Below are 25604 nucleotides of genomic sequence, written 5' to 3' on the forward strand. Positions count from 1 at the left end.
TCTGATGTCCCACATATACAATTTCCAGGATATCAATGACAAATTTCCTGATTGAAGTATTCGAAATATCATCTCTTCCATCTGCTTTCTATATAATGGAAAATAGCAGACATAATCTGAAGAACCACAACTCAATATGAATTGGCGCAAAATTTCATTCTGTTATTTATCGGGACAACACATTAAGCGTGAAATTCATTCCAACATTAATTAGAACTCGACTTTAATTGCAGGAGGCTCTCAAACCAGTTTCCACTCTCCAAACGGAAAGGGTCATACATCAATAGTGGGTAATTTTAAATTTCTGTTTATGACAACTTTGTTAAGAGCCATCAGGTTTTCGATTAATCAAAAATTTCGCGAAATGGGAACCCGCGGAATTGGATTCTGTGTTTATCAGCGCTTCGTCAATCTGAAATGTAATTGCGATAGAAAAAACATTTTCAATGATTCGCAACTAACCTGTCGATTAAATGGAATTCAAAATCTCTATTCCCTTGCATTTAAGGTGTTTTATGTTCACAGTCCAATTTTGCTGAGTTAACATTTGTGAGAAAGAGCTTCGAGCTATAAATTAATAAATGATGATGGATTAACATTAAGGAAGATCGCCAGATTTGAATTTTATTTTCAAAACGTGGTACTTCGAATCGTATAAGCAGAGACCTATGAATATGAATCAGAATGTTGAATAGAAATGAGAGGAACAACATAATTGGCCACGTAGATCACCAGATTTAATTCCATTCCATTTTTTCACTTTGAAGATATTCGATATCTAAAATCTATAAACACTTGATGATATAAGAGTGTTGAGCGGAGTAAGCTGTTGTTCCTATTCTTCCTAATCGTCTCTCAGATTTATAGTCTTAAGTCAATGGTTCATATCCGGCTCGTGGGACAATTTTTTCCATGTCAAGTAGGTTTTTCGAAATTGAATTCAAATCGAGCTTTATTTATCATTTTCTGATTTAGTGTTGAAAGCTGTGACAATGTTTCTCCTTAGCTACTCAAATAAAAATAATAATGATAAAAGGAAAGGTCTTTATTTTAACCTTAGAGAAATCAATATAGTAGCTTTTCCACTTAACTGACATAAATTACATAATATTTTCAGAAACCAATTGAGCAATCTTATATCTCTCAAAGTGAAGGTTGAAATTCGAAAACAAAATCTTCAGTTAAAAATGGAATATGCATGAATGCACTGTAAATCAGACCCTTTGGAACTTTGGCCTCATTGAAAACTGTTCAATGACCAAATCTTGAAAAAAAAGTTGTTTCGTCAAATGTCAAATGGAAATTACGTAACTGAATATATGTACAGTCCATTCAGGAATTATTGACATCCCGGGTGGCTTTGGAGAATCGAAATTAAGTTGGTACTGGCTCATTCAGTAACATTCTGAATTGCAGATTTCTGGTTGGCATTGGAAATGTCATTGACAGGCGGTTAGATTTCAGTTTGTTTGTGTTTTGATCGAAGGAATTTTGAAACTTAAAAGTTGTATCAATTTCAAACACACATTGATTAGTTTATTTGAGTATTTCTCACAGCACTGTTTGGAAAAAGAAGAAGACAAGTCATTACAACCTGGATTATTAGTGGAAGAAAACCTGTGCAATACGATTTCACCTTCAAAGAATCATTGAATGATTTGGTTGTTACCAGAAGCCGAGCCAAAAGCAACCAATATATCAGCCTGGATGAAATTTGATCAAAAAGCATCTGGATTTTAATCAATCAAAGACAACATTACATAAACTTAATTGGTTACAAGTTAAAAACAGTTAATAAACGGAAAATTCTCATTGATAAACAGAAAAATATAATGAGTTGAGTACGATTTTATGGTGAATACAGAGAATATTTGCAACAAAATATGAAATTCATTTATCTGGAGGAAACTTGGTAATTTGAAAATGCCAGCATTATTCAACAGTGGACTCTAGAAAGAAAACAAAATTTTTTTCAAGTATATTCGAGGGTAAAGTAGAAGGAGCACTATTTTGAATGCTGGATATTTGGATTTTTACCTGGATGTTCTGTTTTGACAGTGGTGATCATGAGGATTATATAAATCTATGAAGAGATAATTATTTTATAATGGATTGCTAAACAAAGTCTTGGCATTGCATCTATAGTTTATTTATATTCTTTATTGAAATTGAGTATTGTTATATCTGTTTTTTGTTCTTCAATAAGTAATCCAAAAATCTAATAAATTCCAATTGCTTTATAGAATTTTTACTGAGTATTTAATCGAGAAATATATTCAGAAGAGTAACTTCAAGAATTTCTTCAACTCTAACCCACTTGAAGATAATAATAGAATGCAATAAAATTTTAAAATCACAAATTAAAAATAATTTCGTGCATAAATGCTTTTAGTGAGTGAGTTAAAGCTGTTATGGGCAAAATAATTTAAAGATAAATAATGGTTTCACGTCTGTATATTAATAACATATCAAATTAATTTACGGCAGTCAGACAATTTTTCTATTCTGGAAAAAGTACTTCGAGCCCCGCTCGGGGAGGTACTTTTTCCTGAATTGAAAAATTGTCTGACTGCGGTAAATTAATTTGAAAATAATTTATGTCATTTAATAGAAACTAGTATAAAAGCATTTCAATAAAAAACAGAAAACTCGAGTACAAATAGTACCTATATTTTTCATGCAAGTTTAATCAATCATTCATGTCATGAACAGTTTCAATAAATAGTGACTTTAGAAAGTAATTTACACATCGACTGATAAATTGGTTCCAATTTTGAAAGTTACAGTACAACTGTGATGTCAAATTTTTTTTTTTTACTAAATGGATTCTTTGAATTTTATATCTGTCTTATTATGATATGGCTCTTCCATTCACTGAGCTTTTTTCTGTTTTCTTCACCAGTTTAGACACCACAAATAAAATGATCCATAAGAGTTATTTGATAAGAATTTTGCAAGCAGGTTGGTATCCAGTGTCCATCAGTAATGCAACAATTTTTGAAGAGCCTTTGGTGAAAAGGAATTTGCATATTTTAATGATCTTCAATGGGATCTTTCATGGGCGACTCTTAAATAAATAGATATCTCTTCATTAGATTTCCTTGAAAAGAGATAGCATTTCACTATATTTTTACGTTATATAATCTGAATTTCAATTTATGAAATCATGAGTGTATGTGGCCATTCGTAATAATCGTAATTTCGAAAATTCAGGATCTTTCGGATACAAAAATGATGAAAATAATTTCAACTGGTTATTTCTATGATGAACCATAGCAATTTTTAGTGATATTTTTGTAACCAGAAATGAAGCCGCGACTAGACGTTCATGGCCTACTTCGATGTCAATAATTCCTGAATGGACTGTAGGTGTATTACACCTTAGTGGAAAACTAATCATAATATAATATAAAAACTTGTCAGGAATGTGGACAATGCTTTATTTTTCTCACAAGTTTACTTTTGCCAACGTTTCGGAGGCGATTTCCTCTTTCTTCAGGGCTCAAGAATCAAGTTTTCGGTATAACTGGAAGTTGTAGAAGTTTGAGAATATTTCAGGTAGAAAGAGCATTGGCTCAAACCCCTACATGTAAAAAATTATGATTAGTTTTCCGTGAACGCCTAATGGGCCATCGCGGTGAATCACCATGCATATGATGTGATCTCTAAAGGTGCAATTGGCAAATAAATAACGAGCGTTCAAAGGGTCTTGAATTCACTTTTATGCTTTTAATACAAATAATCATAAATGATAACATATCCGACAACTGTGGTCAGTTAATTCAACACCTCAAAATATGCACTATATTGCTCGTCTAAACACTGACTCTCCAGAGAAGATGCGAAGGTCTGATCGATTTCATATCATTATACATATGCCATTAATGCAGTTTAATCACGAACTTAGGCAATAATTACTTCGAGTAGATGGCAAAAATCCATATATGCATGATCTGAACTCCTGGAAACATCATTGATTTGTAACATCTATTCGCATTATTCATACATCTATATAATTGGATTTAATCCTTCATAATTATACACCCATTGATGGAACTATACAGCCTTCCCCTCTGATGAACTATGTAATCATCGCTTATTCGCATTGGACAAAATCTATTTATCAGAAATTAGTCGTAGATACACGTCTCCAGTTATAAGATATTATAAGGGATTATAAAACCGGGAGCAATGAAGCTCTCAAACATAATTAATTCTGTAATCAATAACGTCATTCAGAAACAATTCTTGAAGCTGTGTTATTACTAAAAACATTCCCATGCAGTTGTTATTCCAGTCCTACACTATTTCAAAATAGTCAATACCTACCTGTATCATTATTGATTTTACAGGTTGAGTATTTGACTAGTAACTATATTTCAGATCACCGAAGATTCTGAGGTCAAGATATTCCTTTACCATTTTTTCCAATTCGGCTGTTGAAAATCTATAAAAAATGTTATTTTCCGCTATATGTCGTAAATGGTTCTATCGAAGGAAATTATTTTCGGAAAATAGCTTTTAGTTGATATGAATCTTCTACGAACACAAAATCCATACACATCTTCCAATTTCTTTATTATAACTATAACATTTCATTAAAATAGCAGAAATTTGAACAACCCAACAATTGACTATTGAACGCTCATTATTGAATAATTGAGCATGTTGAAGAATGAATGTATTACTCATATTTTTTTGTATAATACGCAGTTTTCGAGTTTTTTGATCTTATAAACAGAAAATTATCAATGAAATTCTAAAAATTGGGTTGTTTTGCTGAATAAAACTCTGATCTCTGTTGAAAAAACCATAGAAATGAATATTTGCTATGATATCCCAAATTTTAGAATTGAAGTACTAGCCAACTTAATTTGAAAATGAAATTATTTGAATGAGCTCACCTCAACTTTATCAATTTTATCACAATTACTGTCACATCTGTGATATATGAAGATACTTCATTAAAATCAAAATTCGGTTTCAAAGAATCCAAATCACTCCCGAAGCCCATGTTTAAAAGTTTTTCACAAAAAAGTTCAATTATAACATGACACCAATCATGGTCTGAAAATCCCACTGAAGACTGCTGGTGCTGCTATCGTACATTACTGTATTCCTCTTCAAGTCATTTGAGCTTACATTGAAACATACCACTACATACTAAACAAATTTTTATGTGATTGAATACTTATATTTTTTTGCTTTTCGATTATTTCATCCTAGAGCATATGATTGCCATACTTTCGAAAGGGCCATAATTGTTTGAACGTGAAAACAAATTAGGTGAGTTGAAAGAAACAGAATATTCAATTTTGGATATTCATATTGAATACTTCTAGTTTCTTATCAATGGCAAAATCAAGATGAATCAAGTAGGTAGTAGCGTCAGTTCAAGTGTAAGTACAAATTATAAAATAAATTCGATCACAAGAGGGGTCTAACTCATCCATTATTCGTTGAATACAAAATACATTCTTTCAATTCATTTCCATATTTTCATACTAATGGCTTCGGAAATATTGGAGCAATAATGATTCAAATCATAATTCTTATATAAGGTAGTGGAAACAGATCAAATGCTTCATATTATAAAGGAATTGCTTTCGATGAGAATGAACTGTACCTACCTATTACACAGTAATTTATTTTGTATACATACATTTTTTTTGGAAATAGCACTTAAATGTCTTGAAATTCTTCAAAATTCTGTAGGGTCCCTTCAAATCTTTGATGATTTTCAATTAATAACTTTAATTCATCATCATGGCCATTCAGCCTGGGCGTTAATAATACATTAACAAACATGGTTTTTCTAATATAGTAGCTTATTGCCAAGGTTAAAAGGGTATATCTTATAATTGGAAGCACTTCAATATACCGGTTTCCAGGGGTGGCATAGCTCATTATGAAAATTTAAATTGGCTATATCTTTTCATCTAGGCCGAATCGAAAAAAATGGTAAAGAAGAAAAGTGTTCCTGTTGACCTCAAGAATCTACTGTATTTTCAGATTCAATTTGCATTATTTGTCTTTTATTAAGCCTACTTATCATTTTTGTGTATGAATGAACTGAATTCAATCATAAATTTCACCACTTCTGAAAGATACTATATAGGAATATCTGACTGGAGGTGTTAGTTAAAATTGTCATAAGTTTTTGATCGTTGATCTCAGTTTTCAGTTTCAGCATTCGAATCAAACATATCATATATACTGCACTTCAGATTTCCATTATCAGATCAAATCGGCAGTTCCGATCGACATGATGCAGGATAAGTGAGTTGGCACTTGGAATTAGGAGAATCTATACACCTATTCTTTAAATTAATTATCATTTATCGGTTTCCATGTCGTGTAGTGGGGAAAATGTTCTGTTAGCTTTTCACGATCAGCAAAGAATTCTAGAGCTGCTTTCCATATGGGCGGCATCTGTATATTTTCAGATCATGAGACAAATAGACTCCAAAGTCTAGTATTATCACACCATTTTAAATAGATTATCGACTCAACCGAAAAAAAAACGGAATTTTGGTCACTATAACTAAAAGATAGAGAGAGAGAGAGATACGAATAAACGATTGAACTGAAATTATTTCTGAAACCCAAATTCTCTTATTTGTCAATAATACAACTTCCGACTTGTATTCAATCTGAAAGAGGTCTTCCGAAGGATGTGTTCGAGTCCCTACGCTTCGCTTCAATGGACACGCATATGCCACTGAAAAAAGAAACAGTCCTCATGTCAGAAGCATTTTACGCGTGCAAAGGCAAGCTGTCAGGTTTCTGAGCCGTCTGTATTATCGCTTTACTACTAAGCTTCAAGGATAGCTTTGAAAAATTAAATCTTCTTACTTGTTTAAAAATTTTCATATTGAAAAAATATAAGGTACATTCTTAATGAAGGGTATAAGCTCAAATCGGATATATATGGTCATGGCAGGAGGGGTGAGTCCCATTGTTTTTGGGAATTTTCTTATATAATAACCTGCCTAATTGTGCTTGCAATTAGAAAACTGAGCAGTTATAGGCCAAAGTAATATTCTATCGGAATGAGCTTTTCATTTTATAAAGAATTTAAAAAAGTGACGATGGATAGCTCAGATTTTCCATAAATATGACAAATTCGATGGATTCAATCTATCCTTCTTGTCCCATTTTTTATGATTTTAAGTGTAATATGCATATTTCATTTCATTTCTTCATTAATAGTCAACATCAACCAAAGGATAAATTTAAACTCTTTAAAATCGTTGTTATATTTGTAAAGGTCGATTTGTGTTTGTACTTCACAAGAAAAACAAGAAAGAAATCTTTGACTACCTGTCGTAATTGTTTTCTCTGTGAATGCGTACTAGAGAAACACTTACTTTCAGTTGATTTGGGATTCCTTGATTGCAATTCTTGTGGAGTAGATATACAAATTGTAAGTTGGTAAATTCAGTAAGTTTTCGAACTATAAGGCACTGATCCGGAAACAATTTTATCGATAAATACAAGAATTCCGAAACGACTTCTGTGTTTATGTTCATTTAGTTATTCAATTTGTTAACCGTTTACTCAATTTTCTCGATTTGAACAGTTTCAGGTATTTGGAATTTTCTTGTTGGTTATTAATATTTTGCCACATTTGGAATTGTAATGCTATTCAAAAACTCGAATATATCATAAAGATATATTATATGGCGAAGAAGAAATACAGAATGTCGTCAATATTTTGATATTAATATTGAATAACCTACATCAAGTAGACTCATTTAACTTCATAAAGAATATGTCTGATCATTGTATTGAAGAATGACAATGATTAACTCGGTTTCATTGATATAGTTCTTCATCAATATAACTAAATTTCATTGTTAAACGTATCCCAATTCGTTGATATTATGATCCCTGTATAAATATTCATTGGATAGAAAGAAGAACTTAGTTCATTAGATGTATAAAGTCGTATATTGGCTATTCAGGACAATTTCAATGAACAGTAATACATTATTGATACCGAGTATCAACTAATCCAATAATGAACCGAACATTGTGATGAACATTTCATTGGTATAATGATAGTTGTTCCTTGATTCAACGAACAAATCATTAATATGATGAACGACTTTTCATTGTATAGAAATACATGTTTCTGTTCATTGTGTGAAAAGTGATAACTTAATTTATCAATATAATTAAGTCTTTCATGAAATTTATCGCTTTGCGATTCAGAACATTGATTTCTCATTCAACTACGGTACCATATGCAGAGCTGTAAATTCTCCCAAAAATTTGGGTACCTATTGCAATTAATAAAAAGAGGAAATGTTCAGAAAACATTCTTGTCTCTCAACGATTCGTCAATTCACTTCACTGGGTGTTCTATTTAATTTCTCTATTTCAGTGTCGTATTGAATTCAGTACAGTATCGAAAACAGTTAATGAAAAATTTGATTTCAGGGTTGATACTGAATATATTTATTGTTTAAGATAGAATTTTCATTTGATATGCATCAAATGCCTATCAAATGACAAGATAAAATTGTCATTTGCTATGCATCAGATGTAAGATGTCTAAAATTCAGGTGTATCAACTGATTAGCTTTTGTTTTGCCAGTTTTGAGAATATTAGATAAGCTTCGTTATGTCAACTGTAGGTGGCGCTATCAACAAATTAATATTCTTGTTATTTATTATTTATGAGATTTGTGCCATTATGGACCTATATATGTATATCTTTCATTATAGTTATGATCTATAGAAGCAATTCTTGTAATTGAAATACCAATAAACTCTCTCTATTACAAATATTTGAATTCATTCCAGTAAACGTTTGGTGTTTTGTTTCACGACTTTGCACGATCATACTCGATTACACATCGCTTTTGATTGGTCAGTATCGGGTTTTAATTATTGTATCCAATCAAAATCAACGGAAATGACAAGTATGACATTGCGGCGCCGCCACGAACTAAAACTAATATTTTCAATTTGGTCGAATGTAATTGCATTCAAAATTTGACGAGTGCATTCACCATGTTTTTAGATGACAATTCTATCATAAGCAATAAATATATTCAGTATCAACCCTGAAATCAAATTTTACCTTACAATTTAAAGTGAACGGGGCAAATAATTAAATCAGTAATTTATTTATTTTATCTGACAACCGATACATAGGCTTACTTATGAGATATTTCACTTAATAATTTTTTTGTATTTTGACTATATGTCTAAGATAGTAGATAATATCTGTTAGGAATTTTAATTGTTTATGATTGATAAGAGAAAGATTATAACTTTGTTTCGGTGAGTCTGCCCTTGTATTTCATAATCTGTTTTCCTTATATGTTTGATTTTTATTGCAGCCTGAAGAAGGATCAGATTGGATCCGAAACTGCAGCGAAATAAATCGTTTGTGAATCAGCTTGTTTGCCTATATCCGAAACCTACGTCCAATTATCTATCAAAGGCAATTATTTATCAATATTATTCATCAATATTTTTTATTGATATGATCAAATATCGATTCATAAACGTCAATTATTTTTTTTTCAGTTCTTTGCTAATCTTAATTTATCTCAACCATGTCTAGGATACCTACTAATAATTTCCTGAGCTCCTGGATTGATCCTTCATTTGTCAAAAGCAAAGATACTGACCCAAAATTCCAATGGTGCTTTGCCCAACTATCTCCCTGATTCAGATACGGTTACGTAGATAGTAACCAAATCTCGCATTCGAACTCAACCCGGTCGATTTTTCTGACTTAATGCGGACATTCTAGCTGTCTAAAAGTTGCCCCACTGAAATATTTCTGGTGGTTTCTCTTGCAGTTATCGCTTTCAGCTCAAGTAACATAAAACGGGCTCGTCGTGATGAATATCCGCAATTACAAAATTGTCGAGTTCACATTCGGCTTTGACCGACTTGGAAAGTGTTCAAATTGTTTTCTGTTCAACTTTGAAAACCTCATCTAGCAGCAGCGTAACCGGATTAGAAATTTTGTTGCGTTACGCCAAGTACCTATTATATTACTGGGTTCGTGAAACGTGACGCTAATTACAATCGATGCTGTGGTTTTCTCTCATGAAAATATATCGAACGTTCCATGAAAAATAAGGTCGAGTAAATTTTCGTTTTGACAATTGGTCAGGACTACTTCTATAAAATATTCCATTCCATGTTGGGGAAACATCAATATAACGAATGAAGTTGTAATGTATATTAAGACTCAATTAACGAAGATACTAACATTGTCAATGTGGGAAGAATAAATGTTTTGAATTCATGTTTATAATTAAATAATAATACTAATCTGGAAATATCAGCGGTTTATAGAACTCATGACCTTCCCAAAGATGAATTCATAACTGGATTAAAATCTTATTTGAATGCAAGAAGGAAAGTTAAAAATCATTTCTTAGTTGGTGACTTCAATATTGACATTCTCGAGAGTGATCGCTTTGGTCAGGAACATTCGAATAACTGTATTGAACTCGGGTTCGTCCCTGGCTTTCAGACTATTACAAGGCCATCTGTGGTTGACCCTAGTCGTGATTCATGTATTGATAATATTTTTTTCAAGACCAGCAATATACTTGTTAGAGCGATTGAGCTGGAGACCCTTTTCAAGGATCACTATCCCCTCTTGAACCTATATGTGAACCATTGAGAAAGAGTATGTCCATGCCCATTAATTATGGTAAGTTGGTGAAGTTTGCTACTAAAGCTAACTGGAATTCTATAATATATATTACAGATCCCAATTTAGCAACTGAGACATTGGTTAAATCAATAAGTAAATGTCTGGAGCATGCAAAGGTTGAAACAAAGAAACACATATCGGCTACTCCTCGCAGTTCTTGGATAACTAAGGGTATTTCAAATTCTTGCAGAAGAAAGCAGATTTTATACTCTATTTGGAAGTTGGAACCTAATAACCTTACACTAAAGGCGGATTACAACATTTATGTTAGAGTTCTAAATCGGGTTAGAAAAAAAGCGAAAATAATCTATGAAAAAAAAATTGTTGAAAAGAATATTAGTACTCCTAAAGAGTTGTGGTCGTTTATAAATCAAAAACTCGGTGAGAACTGTAGAAAAAAGGACCGGGTGAATTTCATATTTGATAATGATAATGCTAAAGTTCAGGAACCAATTCAAGTTGCCAACAGCTTTAATGCGTATTTCAGTGAAATAGGTGGAAAACTCACTAGCGGTTTTCAGCCGAGGTCAACTCAAGTAAAATTGTCCTCAATGAATTCCCATTCTATCTTTTTGTCACCAACTGATTCTAGTGAAACATTGAACATCATTAAAAAAAATTAAAAAAAAAGAGTGCAGGGGTTGATGACATCAATGTAAAAACCATTAAGACTTTGGTCGATTTTATAACTGAACCACTTGTTTATATGATGAATTTGTGTATAGAAGAAGCATTCAAGAAAGCGGACATATACAAAGGCAAGGCCAGACACAATATGTCAAATTATAGGCTTATATGCTTAATATCCAACTTAGGAAACATTTTTGAAAGAATAATTCACAGAAGAATTTTGGGTTTCATTGAGAGGCATAAATTGATAGCAAAGCGACAGTATGGATTAATAAAAAAAATTGGAACTAAAGACGCTCTGAATTACCTTACTGACCTTATATCGGGTGTCCCAAGGTGAGTGGCCTATTAGATTATTATGGAAACTATTGATGGTAAAAATTTCAAATTTTGTGGATAAATATTTGGCCATGTTAGGTACATTTTTAAAATAATTTCACATTTCCAGTGTTGCCGGATGTACCACAATTTGGCAACAACTTTGTTATTTTGAATAGGACATCCGGTATTTCTATTTTTTTTATGATACTCCATAAAATATTAAATCTATTCACTCTTACTTTTCCATCCCTATCTTCAACGGTTTTTGAATTATTAATTATTTTTCGAAATTTTTGATCAAATTGGCGTATTACGAAAATGACTCTAGTTCGTTCAATATTTGAGATTCGAGTCAGAAATTTTGCAAGTCGTTAGATATTGATCTGATCTGTGTCACTGCTTTTGAATTATGGTTGTCAATAATACAGGACGGACCAAAAAAATTCATCATTTGCCAAGTTACAAAATTGTGAAAAAGTCTATTTTTTCAAATTAGACACCTAGTATATTTTTCAATTTTTGGAATCAATACAACACACTCTACAATTTTTTTATTCACGTCCCTATACCTATCTCAACTGGATTCCGAGTTATATGCGTTTATTAGATTTCACATTGATTCAATAAGTGTTAATATCTTTTGTATTGTTATGTTCTCTTTGTGGTTCATAGATCGATATATCAATGAATCAATCCATAAATGTCAAAATAAACAATAATTGCCTAACAGGTGTTTTGTTCCGAGGTTTTTCTATAAATAATGGCTCAAGAAAGATATACACATATAACGCATATAACTCGGAATCCAGTTGAGATAGGTATAGGGACGTGAATAAAAAAATTGTAGAGTGTATTGTATTGATTCCAAAAATTGAAAAATATACTAGGTGTCTAATTTGAAAAAATAGACTTTTTCACAATTTTGTAACTTGGCAAATGATGAATTTTTTTGGTCCGTCCTGTATTATTGACAACCATAATTCAAAAGCAGTGACACAGATCAGATCAATATCTAACGACTTGCAAAATTTCTGACTCGAATCTCAAATATTGAACGAACTAGAGTCATTTTCGTAATACGCCAATTTGATCAAAAATTTCGAAAAATAATTAATAACTCAAAAACCGTTGAAGATAGGGATGAACAAGTAAGAGTGAATAGATTCAATATTTTATGGAGTATCATAAAAAAAATAGAAATACCGGATGTCCTATTCAAAATAACAAAGTTGTTGCCAAATTGTCGTACATCCGGCAACACTGGAAATGTGAAATTATTTTAAAAATGTACCTTACATGGCCAAATATCTATCCACAAAATTTGAAATCTTTACCATCAATAGTTTCCATAATAATCTAATAGGCCACTCACCTTGGGACACCCGATATACTATAAGCGACTCGATAGAAGCGCACCCGTGGCCGTGACTTTTTTAGATTTAGTAAAAGCTTTCGATGCCGTGAATCATGGTATTCTGTTGGACAATTGTACAATTATGGGATTAGAGGTGAGGCTCTGCAACTATTAACATCACATCTAGAAAAAAGGTGCCATAGGGTGAAGATAAATGATGTTTTAAGTGATTATTGTGAGGTGAGTACTGGTGTCCCTCAGGGGACGATGTTGGGACCGTTGTTTTTCATTTTATATGTTAATGATGTTTTTGACTCGGTGCCTGAAGATGTGTTAGTCTCTTTCGCTGATGATACCGTGGTGGTGTCGACTGGTAAAAGTTGGAGGGAAGTGGAGGAAAATTTGAATTATTGTTTAAAGAACATAAGTGGCTGGTTAACTTCTAACATGCTCTCCTTGAACATAGATAAGACAGTCTACATCACTTTTGGTAACTATTGTGATAGTGTTGCAAAATCTTTAAATGTATGTATAAATGGAAGATTAATGAATAGGGTTGATTCGGTTAAATACTTGGGATTAATTTTGGATTACAGGATGAGGTGAGATAAGCATGTTGAATATTTGTTGAATAAGACAAAGTACTTAGTATTTATTTTTCACAAACTTTTTAAGATAATGAAGATATACTATGCATTGTTTCATAGTGTGATTAATTATGGTGTAATTGCTTTGGGTGGAGCTTATTCAAATTGTTTGAACCTCTTGAAAAATCAACCAAAAAGAATCTTGGACGTCCCCCTAAATATTGAAAAATTGTTTTTAATGGAATCACTGAGATACCATTACGGAAACCTTAAGAGTGAATTTTTAAGATCAAGAAGTGTCACTAAAAACAAGAGTATTCAATTACCTATAAGACACAGGACTGTAAGTTCCAAAGTAGCATTGTTAGAACAATAAGTGTTTTGAACTCTCTTCCAAATGAACTCAAGGTTTTGGGTGATGGTTATTTCAGCAAGAATAAACTAAAGAGGTGGATTGCGGCTGAGTTTCATTGATTTTTGTATATTTTTTTGTATGAAGGCAATTTTATTTCATTTGCTGGAATTTGATAATTATTGTTACTTTTTCTGCTTTTGTTATTGTTAAGTTCTTGTTGGCTATGAATTGTGCAAATATGGTTGATCTAAATCGAGCTCAGAAACAGGCAACCCAATTGCCTCTGTGAGATGCACATCATTGTATTGTGTATTTTCGATCAATAAATAAATAAATAAATAAATGAATGTTTTCAATTCACTACATTATCAACAGCATAAAAGGCTTTCTAGAATAATCAATTCAATGTCATATTTGACAATTATTTGAATAAGGTTTCATTCAATAATTTACGTGAAACGAAATATAACGTTGAGAAAAGAAATTCATCTGAAACCATAAGTAGATAGACAAATAAATCTTTTTACTTTAGAATTTATGTTGAGCAATGTCCCTCAAAACATTTCTAATGAACTAGGTATGTAATAAATTTATTGACCGAATTTGTAATTCAACTTACGAACGTGATCTATTTCTCTTCAATTAATAGTAATTCACGTAACAAGTCCGGGAAATAGGGTTTTTTTGGACGAATAGACAAAATTCTGTCTGTGAGTCCAAAAAAAACATTTTCGGGTGTGTTGCGTACAATATGTTTTCGGCAACCGTGTGGAATAACAAATCAATGAGACGACACATTTCTTTTATTTACATTTTAATTCTTATTCAAATTAAACAGAAAAGAAAATACCACATATGAACTGTCAGCCGTTTTCTCGGTTATTGCTATAGTAATGATCAACTGCATTCATTAAAAATATACCTACCAACATTTTCATATTCACAATGACGTGATTCTTTTCCGGCCTAGTCCGGGAAGTACGTACTTTCCGGACTAGGCCGGGAAAGAATCATAGAGTCCATAGCAACCGAGATAACGGCTGACAGTTCATATGAAATTAGTTGTCAAAAATGTGCATGTTTTTTGATCGCAATCGCAATAAAATATGGAAAGCAGCAGCGATAGTGTTATTTTACATGGTTGCCGAAAAAATATTGTACGCAACACGCCCGAAAATGGTTTTTTTGGACTCACAGACTACCAGGACTCGCTTACGCTCGTCCTGGAATTTTGTCTATTCGTCCAAAAAAACTCTATTTTACGGACTTGTTACGTAAATTACTATTTTGTATGTTGCATGTTTTTATCTATGTTTTTGTTGAAAATAAGGTTCTTTCTTGTATTTGGACATTCTATTTGTTAATCCTAGTATAACATATCACCGTCATTTTGGTCAGAGATCGGACTCATCAAGGCTAAATTGAATTAAAATATTATAATAAGAAGAATACATTATACTCTAAGATCTGATGTTAAGGAAACTGAGTCGTCTATTGAATTCGGTATCAGTACATAAATTTGTATAGTATGACTGTAGAATCAGCCCAACAATATTGGATTAGTGGTAATTGCTGAAAACTAATGAACAAGCAATAGGCAAAATACACGGTGAGACAATTGTGCTCGATAGGTTGATAACTTTTGTAAATTTTGGGCTATAGCTAAGAGAATGATTCAAATTTCGACGAAATCGACAGTATTTAGCGCATAAGCTTATATTATTATCGACTCTACAGGCTGGTCCGAAAGTGAAGAAACACGGTAATACACTGTTTATTTTCAAGAGAATGCGCAATTTTATATCATACCCCCTTATAATATCCATAAAATTCTTATTTCGAAATACCGCATTTATCTGTGGTACTTTTAGACGAAGGTCACTTTCTTCAAAAAATTTCATGGTTATAATGATTTGAACCAAAGATCATATCTTGACAACCGTTCGAGATAAGTGTACGATTCATTTGTTACTGAATTTCCGAAAAGTTTTCAAGATTTCTGCAAATTTTCAAATCACTCTACAGGAGCTCTGAAAGACACTGCAATTTGGCAAAAATCAACTTTGAAATATGTCAAAAAGTCCATATCTTCAAATGACATATCCTGATTTTTTTTTACCTATCGGATAGCTTAGTGAGTAGTCTTTATTTTTTGTCTAGACATGTTGTACCTAAAATGAATAATTTTCAAAATGCTTCGCAGTTTATGTTGTGTACTCTGCCTGGCAGTACACTTTTCACGCAAACATGCCATCACGATGAATCAGCAACAAATAGAAAATGTCTCGAAATATACATGTATAAAACCCTAACACACATGTATATTTAGGGAATAATACCACCTTAGGAAAAGAAAATCAAAAAGCAGAAGTCACTAGAAGCATATCGTTAATGTGGGCAGCTTCTGAAAAACTTGGACATTTCTTCAACAATTCTTCAAAAACATTTTTTCAATCTTTTAAGAAGTTCGAATCCACTTTGATTTAATGTTATGAGGGCTCTAGTATAGACTGCATCCGTCTGATAACGAACTCTGTTTTTTCGGTATAATCAGAATATTTTTCTTTAGTTTACATTTTCTTCTATCCAGTAGTATTTTTTGTAGGAAAGCAAACTTCAAACGCAGATATAAATGCTTCGAGAAATCCCCGATAGTTGGTTGGCATCATCAGACGCCGTGAAATCCCATTCAACACGTGATATAATCGGTCAATGGACAGACGTGTGTAATCCCCGTTTAGGATCATTTTATCCACATAACATTTTCTTTCGGTTAAATCAACAGCGGCCATCCCTAATATCTGGGCCAGATGATTGGACACGTGTAGGTTGATTGTCGATTTTTGATAGAATTTTTTGTCAACAAATCATCAATGCACGTAAAGGCGATTTGTGTGGCACGCGATGTATCGAGAAACACAATCATGCATATGCCATCAAGCGTTCCTGAATATTCGTTATATATTATTGTTTTCTTTCAATGAGTCTATACTAAAATCACCTGCAATAAACACATACTCACTTTTTGATGGAGTTATTATTTTTCCCATTGTGAGCTCCAACTGTTTGATAAATAGATCGATGTTATACAGGGTGATTCACCGAGATCAACTGATCACAATTTTGTGCTGAAACTTTGCAATTTGGGGTATGAGACAATGATCTTTCTCCCTTTCTCTACAACTTCCGTTTATACCGAAAATCTTTCCGGTATAACCGAAAGTAGTAGAGTAATGTCTATTAATACTTCCTGATTTCAAATGGCACACCCAGTATAAAATTGCGAGACAATGATCTTTTTCTCTAAACATTTTCAGATCTCTACAACTTCCAGTTATACCGGAAACAGATTACTACTTCCTCATTTCAAATGCCACACCCAGTGTATTATTGCATCATTTGATAGCTTTCTTGATGACAATTTTTGCTATATGCAATACCTTTTGAAAAAAATTCATGAGTCAATGGGATTCTTATGAAAAAATGGTGGCGACGAGGACCTATTTCGAAAAACCTTTATCATTTTCGATTCTGTAAATACATAGTATTATAAACCTGTTCGCGGTTTGGACGAAAAATTTACAGGGTGTTTATCACAAGATCATGAATTTGGACAACTCACATTCATCAAAACTCAAGATTTTCAAATTAGAACCTATATTTTTCATTATTCCAGTCGATTCTTCATTTAAAAGAGTGGGGAAAATTAATTTACTTAAGCAAACCCTACACCTAAAATAAATGCTTCAAGAGTTGTCGAGAGGGAACTTCAAATGAGGAAAAACCGCAATTTCTAAGTGTGAGGTGTAGTCTGTGGCTTTCTGAAAACATAGAAAGAAACTGAAATTCGATGTTTCGATAACTAAATTTAACATTTCAAGAATTGTAATGAATTATTTGTGATTGAAAATTGTATTGATTCATGGATTTCTCAATAATTCCAACGAAAAATTAGATATAATTCATGGAATGTGAAATTTAGTGATCCAAACGTCGAATTTCAGTTTCTTAATGTGTTTTCCGGAAGTCACAGACTACTCCACACAGGAATTACGGTTTTTCTTCATTCAAAGTTTTTCTTTGATAACTCTTGAAGTGTTCATATTAGGATTTGCTTGAGTAACCCCCACCATTTTTGTACGTAGAATCGACTGAAATAATAAAAAATATAGGTTCTAATTTAAAAATCTTGAGTTTTGAATTTGAGTTGTCCAAGTACATATTTTTACAAACTGCGAACAGGTTTATAATACCACGTATTTGCAGAAGAGAAAATGAAAAAGGTTTTTTCGAGAAAAATTTTTCTGCGAAATATTCGAAAAAATTTGAGTTTCCGCTCCCAGGTTTTTTTGCATAAGAATCCAACTCATGAATCGTTGAGTTTTTACCCAAGGTATGGCATGTAGCTGAAATTGTATTCAAAAAAGCTATCTAATGATGCAATGATGCACTGGGTGCGCCATTTGAAATAAGGAAGTAGTTTTCCGCTATAACCGGAAGTTGTAGAGATTTGAAAATATTTTAGAGAGGAAGATCATTGTCTCAAACCCTGATATGCAAATTTTCAGCATAAAATTATGATAAGTTTTCCATAAACGTCTAATAAGCCACCGTGGTGAATCATTCAGTGTTCTGCAGTTAGTTCCACTCACATTTATTTCTCTTGAAAGTTCTTTTACATCGGTCAGGATATGTTCCTGGATTCTTCGTTGCCTTGAAAACAGCGACAACGTCGCTGCTATTATTTGATATGGGTATTTTCTTCTAATCTCTCTTAGTGTTTCATTCAAAAGTGCAATTATTTATTTTTGTCGACGGCCATCTGCTCCAGATTTTCCACCGTTTTCTTCTGGTATATCATCTCAACTTCAGAGACTTTGTTGGCCAAAAAAATTCAGTGCATCATTAAAAAAGGAGACAATTGTTGAATGTTTCACTTGTTTCAACACTTCCTTTGTTAACAGATAGGATTTAATTCTTTCTACTTCAACATAGTTTTTTCGTAGTAGGTATAGATTCGTCTGAAATATTTTGTTTTTTCAGAATGTTTTTGAATGCTTCATTTTTCAATTTTACCAATGATATGTCCGCATCTATTCTTCACACTAATCTTCGTTAAACAATAAATGACTAGGACCAGGTTTTAATATATCATCTGCTGCTGATTTCCAATGATTTGGTTCTTATTTTTTTGGAGCTTATTAACTAGTAAACGCTGGACTTTAGATTTTGACAACCCTTAATTCTTGACCAGGAACAGAATTTGAAAAAGCGCATCTTAAAAGAGATGATTTTCATTAAATAAAAAACATTTATAATGTGGATTTAATAACTAACACAGTACACCTTAGTTATATTTATGTCAATAGTATCAGGGAATGTTGATATGTTAGTTTTGTTTCTGATGAGGGCGCATACCATTAACATAGGTTTATTGGAACATTCGAACATTTACTTTCATCGTTGAGTTGTCACAGTTGACATCGCAATCTCGATGCATACACATTACGAAGATACAGTCGGCGGAATATTGATTGAACCCAGGAATCCTTATTTTATTGATCTTGAGTTTAAGATATAGTGGTTGTTATGTTTCTATGATATTCACTGGGTACGTAACAATAATATGTGGCTCTCTCACCCCCTTCAACTCTCCCTCCTAATTAATGGTGTGGAAATTTTTATTTTGAGTTATACATTTTTCGAATGATTGTTTTTGAAAAGGTAATTTTGGAGATGTTATGGTTCAATTTTTGTTCACCAAGTGTATTCATTTACCCTACCTTATTGTGTAACAAATGTGATATGCATACAGTGTTTAATTTTGTACGTTGGAAAGACGCAAATAAGCATCGAAACGATGCTGGGTGAAGCATATACAATAACATACATAAACATAAACAATTTCTTTGAATTATATCCTATTCTTCAGCTCATATGCAATCTTCTACATGAATTACATTACATTGGATTCATTATAATGAGCTGTAGATATTATTCCGAATTGCAAAATTACTCACGTCTACAACATTTCCTGTTTCCGACAAAACCATAATATCGATCTTCATTGCCCGTAATTGAACTATTAATTCATCAAAATGAAGCTTCTAGTGTTGATATGAATTATAGCAATATTTTCATGTATGTAGGTCAACAGGTTTCATAGAACCTTCCAATATTTTCAGTTTGTGCACCAGCCTCATTCCCACATAATCCTGCAAAACTGACGATATTTCAGTCCCAACTTGTTGATCAAGTAAATCGAAAAACTCAATCATAATCCAGAATCGCTAGAATCAGAATCCAAGAACATCATAAAAAAAGAAATACATATAGGTATTAGCACAAAAAAAATTATATTTGAAACTGAAAATTTTCAAGCAGTTCCGAGAAATAACCCTGATTTTAATATTCAAAATTCTCATTCAAATTAACATACATCCAAGTCTTCTTCAGCACAGTCTTCTGTGTTGTACTGTTCATCCTATACTTTGCTACATTGTCACTGATCACAGGGGGGAAACTCTGTTTCACTTATTTGAGATGAAGTGATGTACATCTCAAATAATTCAAGTTTCAAGAACGCCGGCCTGACTATGTTTCTTCCATTTCTGTAGCACAAATCAATATCATATGCTGTGATAATAAATTAACTGATCTTAACGTTTTATTAATTCTTGACTAGTACCTTTCTCAGATTTTTCTTAACGTATAAGATTATCAAATTCGTTTTTCATGAAGTCAGGTCCAGAAAATGCAGTCTTTCTTCCATTGCGTTTATTCATTGAATAACTTCCAAAATTGAATACTCCTGAGATTTGATTCTTCATTTGCCTTCGATTTCATATCTTTAAATTGACTACGGAGGTTTGTTATTTCAAATTCCATCTTCATAAATTTTGATTGATTGTCTCGATGATGACCGCTGACGTAGTACCTAGTATTTGTGATACTTCAATGAATCACTTTTCAAACATTTATTTATTGCGAATTACACAGATTTCGTTTTGTGCTCAATGTGTTGATACCTACCTACCATTCATTGTTTATTTGTATATCAAATTAAGATCTCGGATCTCCGCTCCCCAAAAAATATAACTCCATTGACGTGAATTTTGAAAAATTACAATTTGTTTACATTTTGAATTATTATCAATTCGATAAAAACAAAGAAGTGACCCTTTTTCAAATTATTTGTTATCGTTCATCGGGGCAAGCTACGTTGGAAAAACCGGTTTCTTTATAAATATATCGATAACAATTAGGTTTTTTTCTGATCAATAGCTATCATACTTCCATGTAATATGTCAGCATCAGTTTTTTTGGATGCGGAATTTTTTCAAGTGGATTACTTTAAAACTGGTGAAAAACTGAATTCCGAATATTATTGTAATCTTTTAGACTACCTGAAGGAAAACATTCTAGAAAAAAAGACCTGGTTTGCAAAAGAAAAATTTCATTTTTATGAGGACAATGAACCGTGTCACAAGAGCATCTTGACAATGGCTAAACTCCATGAATTAGTTCAAATTTTTAGAGCATCCACCGATTCTCGAGATTTGGTCTCTAGCAAATTCCATATGTTTCTAACCTAGAACAGTTCATGCGTGGAAAGCATTCATCAAATACATAACTGCTGTAGAAGCGTATTTTGCAATTTTTCCAGATTCTCACTTCAGGGATGGAAATCATATTCCGTTGGAACAAGTTTATTGTTGTTCAATGAGACTATACTCAAAAATAAAGTGTACGTCAAACCATTAAAAGGTGTTCTTCAATCAATCAATTACGCACAGGTAAATATTTCGTGAAATAAATACCTCTGTAATTTTTTTTATGTATATAATAAATAAACATTATATTACATTATAATCAAACCGTAAAACTTATTGGACAACCTAGTCTTAAATAGCTTGAGATTCCGATGAATGATTATGGACCCAAAAAATAAGGTAATATGTAATAGTCGAGAAAGGTCGTTATCACTGAATCGACGAGAATGCATTGTTCCCGAGTATTATACAGGGTGTTTCAAAAAAAGGATAGGTAGAAAACTGAAAAATAATTGGGGTTTGCTTAAGGACGTTGAAGAAAAAAAATTTGTACACATTACTGGCAACATTGTAATGAGATTTTATACGAATATGTTTTGGAAGCTGATACATCCCATGGATTTGTTTTTATATCTGGCTCTCATAAAAAGCGCTAGTAAGACGGTTCATACCAAGTAGCACTGGACATAATTTTTTCAAATGAACTCCAACATCATTCAATTTCACACGAAAAAAATGTTCTTGGTGAAACACAATATAATGTACCGTTTTCGAAATATTTCGATTTGAAAATTATGGAATAATAACCGATGATGGTATTAAGTGATGATGAAGTTATTGATAATCATTATTAATTAGTATGCATTGTGTGAATTAAAATTTTTTTGTCGTGTAAATCAGACTTCAGACCTCAAGGATAAAACGGATACATGTTAAAATTTGCTGAATCGATGGATTGGTAGAGGTCCGATTCATTGGTCCCCTCGGTCATGAGATTTTAATTCCTTGGACTATACAGTTTGGTCGTATCTTAAGGAACAATCTATGGTAAATCACGTCAAGAATTGGAAGACAGAATTCAACGTCACTTTAATGACCTCATAGCTGATCCCCAACCGTTTACAAGATTAATGGATTCTTTAGGAACAGGGACAGACTTGTGTATTCGTGAAAACGGAGGACATTCTGAACCCTTACTCTAATTGAATTTTATTTTATGTTCTTAGTCTTTGTTTTAGTTTTCTTTTTGTGATTTCTTGTTCAAATGAAAACTTTATAATAACTTCGTACAAGCATATACCGGTCGGTTATGACTTCATCATTTTCAAATAAAAATATCCCGAAAACGGTAGATATATTTTATCGACTTTCCCCAAGTCTATCTTTGTGGTGCAAAATTGATGATATTCAAGTTCACTTGAAATTTTGATTAATAGATGAGTCTAATCATAACAAAGTTATGTTCAATATTAGTTGGTTGTTAGTTTTTCTCTTCAACGCCTTTTATCTTGAATACGAATGGCGTCACGAAAACTTTTTATGAATCAAACCCTAATTATTTTTCAGTTTTTTTTCATATCCTAGACACAGGGTCACTTTTTTCGAAACACCCCATATATTTTGAAGCAATTTGTTCTCTGTGAAAAGTATTTTTTTAAAAGCATTGTGAGACTTACCTTCCACCACGTGATGACTGACGGTGGCCGGGAACCTCTACATCGACAACTAATATTGTACCTCCTTCCAGCACTCAGCTCGTCCTGATCTTTCAACAGAGTGACCTCGAGTGGTCTCAGGTACATATCAATGGCAACTCGAACAACGAGTGGTGGTTGTAATTTACTATTACTGACTTCGCAGCTGTATACAGCCAACAGATCACTTCTGGTCAATTTTTCTATTTTCATCAAGCTCTGAGATTTCTTTCTTTCTGGAAAATATTGGCATTCATCTGTGACGAGTTTTCCATCTCTCCACCAGGATACCTAAAAAAAATAAAGGGATTCGTTCAAACTCAGGAAGTAGCGGAAATGCGGTGAGTTGAGAGAGGGAATAAATTCCCAGAAAATAGCAGCTTTCAGCGTCATCTCGTTAAAAATAACTTCTATTCATATCATATCTAGTCTATTTCCTAGAGATCTCTATTCATTGACCATTGGAATGTTTTTAGTAGATGAATTTCATGTAAGATAGAATAAATCTTTACATTTCATTTCAATTTTTGCGTTCTTGTTCTGGGGTTATTGCAGGCTATCATTTTCTACCTATCTATCATTATCAAATGTTGTATCATGATTGGTAGATATTCAATAATTTGAAGTGATTCCTTCATGCAGAATTCTAAGTCAAAATGTATTCTGTCCATCAGGCCGGCTAGATGTCTGTCGGCTACACGATATCCCTTGAACGGAATATGCTATTGACTTGAAATATATTGTAATTTTGATAACTCAAAATCTATCTGCACTTGAATTTGTCTAGGCAGAGAGGTGCCTCATGAAAGCCACTGGACCGGATAATTTAAAAACTAGCGAAAACTTGAAATTGCCTCTTAAAACTGCAGGAATACTTGAACTTTCAACCCAATCTTTCAAAAACCTTCATTTTGAAAAACATACATTTCAGTAGGTATAGATATCCAAAGTCACTTGGAAGAAGCTGAATATTTCGATTATACAAGGGTTGTCCAAGTTTCCAGAAATTCCTTTGGGGCCAGTGAATTCATTGCCTAACAACACTTTCAAATAGACAAAGGGACATGTATGGTCATGCGTTTTTAGGGACTAGTTCAAGTGACTTTGGATTTACTATACCTACGTTCATGTAATAATCTGACAAACATTCTCTCTGAATATTGCCCCATTTATTTTTACCACACATATTTTTCTTCTCTCATCGTTCAGAGATCAAGAATTTAAATATGCTTATTCCGGATTCAATCTGTCAGCGTATTGAAATTCACGACTTTTTGTTCTGATAAAAGTGTCATAAATGTACTGATGTTTATGGTTATTGGTGCTTTTCAAAAAGAAATTTCAAAATGGCGACCGTAAATTCAGAGATGAACAGCAGTTTCAACTGATAAGGATGTCCCCAAAACTTAATATGATATGCTTCGTTTCAAGCATCCTGAAAAATAAATTTTTTTGAAAAAGTTCAAAACTTCGAGGGACGATTCTAAATGTGATTTGCAACAAAAAATACCATATAACGCATAGTCTAATATTGACGGTAAATCTTCAATTCCATATTTTGTTTTTTCACGGAATATCTAAAATTTTTTTTTATAAATTTAATTACACTTCAGTTATACTTGTAGCGTTATCAAACTTGGCACAAATCTTAAAAATGGATGAAATTTGCCAAAACATAAGAATTTTTGCGCCAAAAAATTTCTCACTATGGGCGTGGTGAACATAAAGGTTCTTAGGTGAAAATTATTAATCATATTTTTCCAATTGGTTTATCGATGAAATGAATGATTATGGAATGTTCTGGGAAGGATTCGGCTGGTCCTCTTGTTACTTGCTGAAGTATGTTGCCGATGATCTGGTGGACCCATTGACATTTTTAATAAATATTTCTTTTGAAAACGGTTATTTGCCGGAATATCTGAAGAATGCAGATATTGTACCAATTTTCAAAAAGGCGAAAGAAATCACATCATCAACTATAGATCAGTGGCCTTTCTGTCGGTATTCTCCAAAGTCTTTAGGAGAGCTTTTAAGAGTAGAATAACGCAATTTCTGTCCAAACACAATAAGTTCTAGACAGTTTGGTTTTGTCGAGAGTCGCTCGACGCAGGATGTGCTTTTTTCACTGTATTGTCATCTTTTGGATATTTTCGAGAAGAAGGAAAGGACTTTGGGAATCTTCTATGACATGCCTAAGGCCTTTGCACCATATATGATAAGACATTGTTTGATAGATTGGAATCTCTTGGTATCCGCGATAAGGCGTTCAGGTGGTTGAAGTCATACTTAAAAAACTAGGAATCATAGTGTGTGACTGATAAATAATGGCACGAAATTTTTCTCTTCTTTTGAGACTATCGAAACTGGTGTAACGTAGGTCAGTGTTCTGAACCCCCTACTTTTTATTTCTTTTATAA

The 25604-nt window shown here is 32.6% G+C and overlaps 1 protein-coding gene across 3 annotated transcripts in view; it reads right to left on the reverse strand.

The window, feature by feature from the left end:
- LOC123672630 (nephrin-like) overlaps nt 1-25604 on the reverse strand; it is a 516260-nt gene that overhangs the window by 284258 nt on the left and 206398 nt on the right. For all 3 annotated transcript variants that reach the window (XM_045606814.1, XM_045606833.1, XM_045606823.1), the window contains exon 4: nt 23170-23478. In XM_045606814.1, the coding sequence (XP_045462770.1) occupies nt 23170-23478 (309 nt within the window). The remainder of the gene's footprint in view (nt 1-23169; nt 23479-25604) is intronic.

This window comes from Harmonia axyridis, chromosome 1 (genome assembly GCF_914767665.1).
Source record: "Harmonia axyridis chromosome 1, icHarAxyr1.1, whole genome shotgun sequence".
In the NCBI taxonomy this organism is placed as follows: Eukaryota; Metazoa; Arthropoda; class Insecta; order Coleoptera; family Coccinellidae; genus Harmonia; species Harmonia axyridis.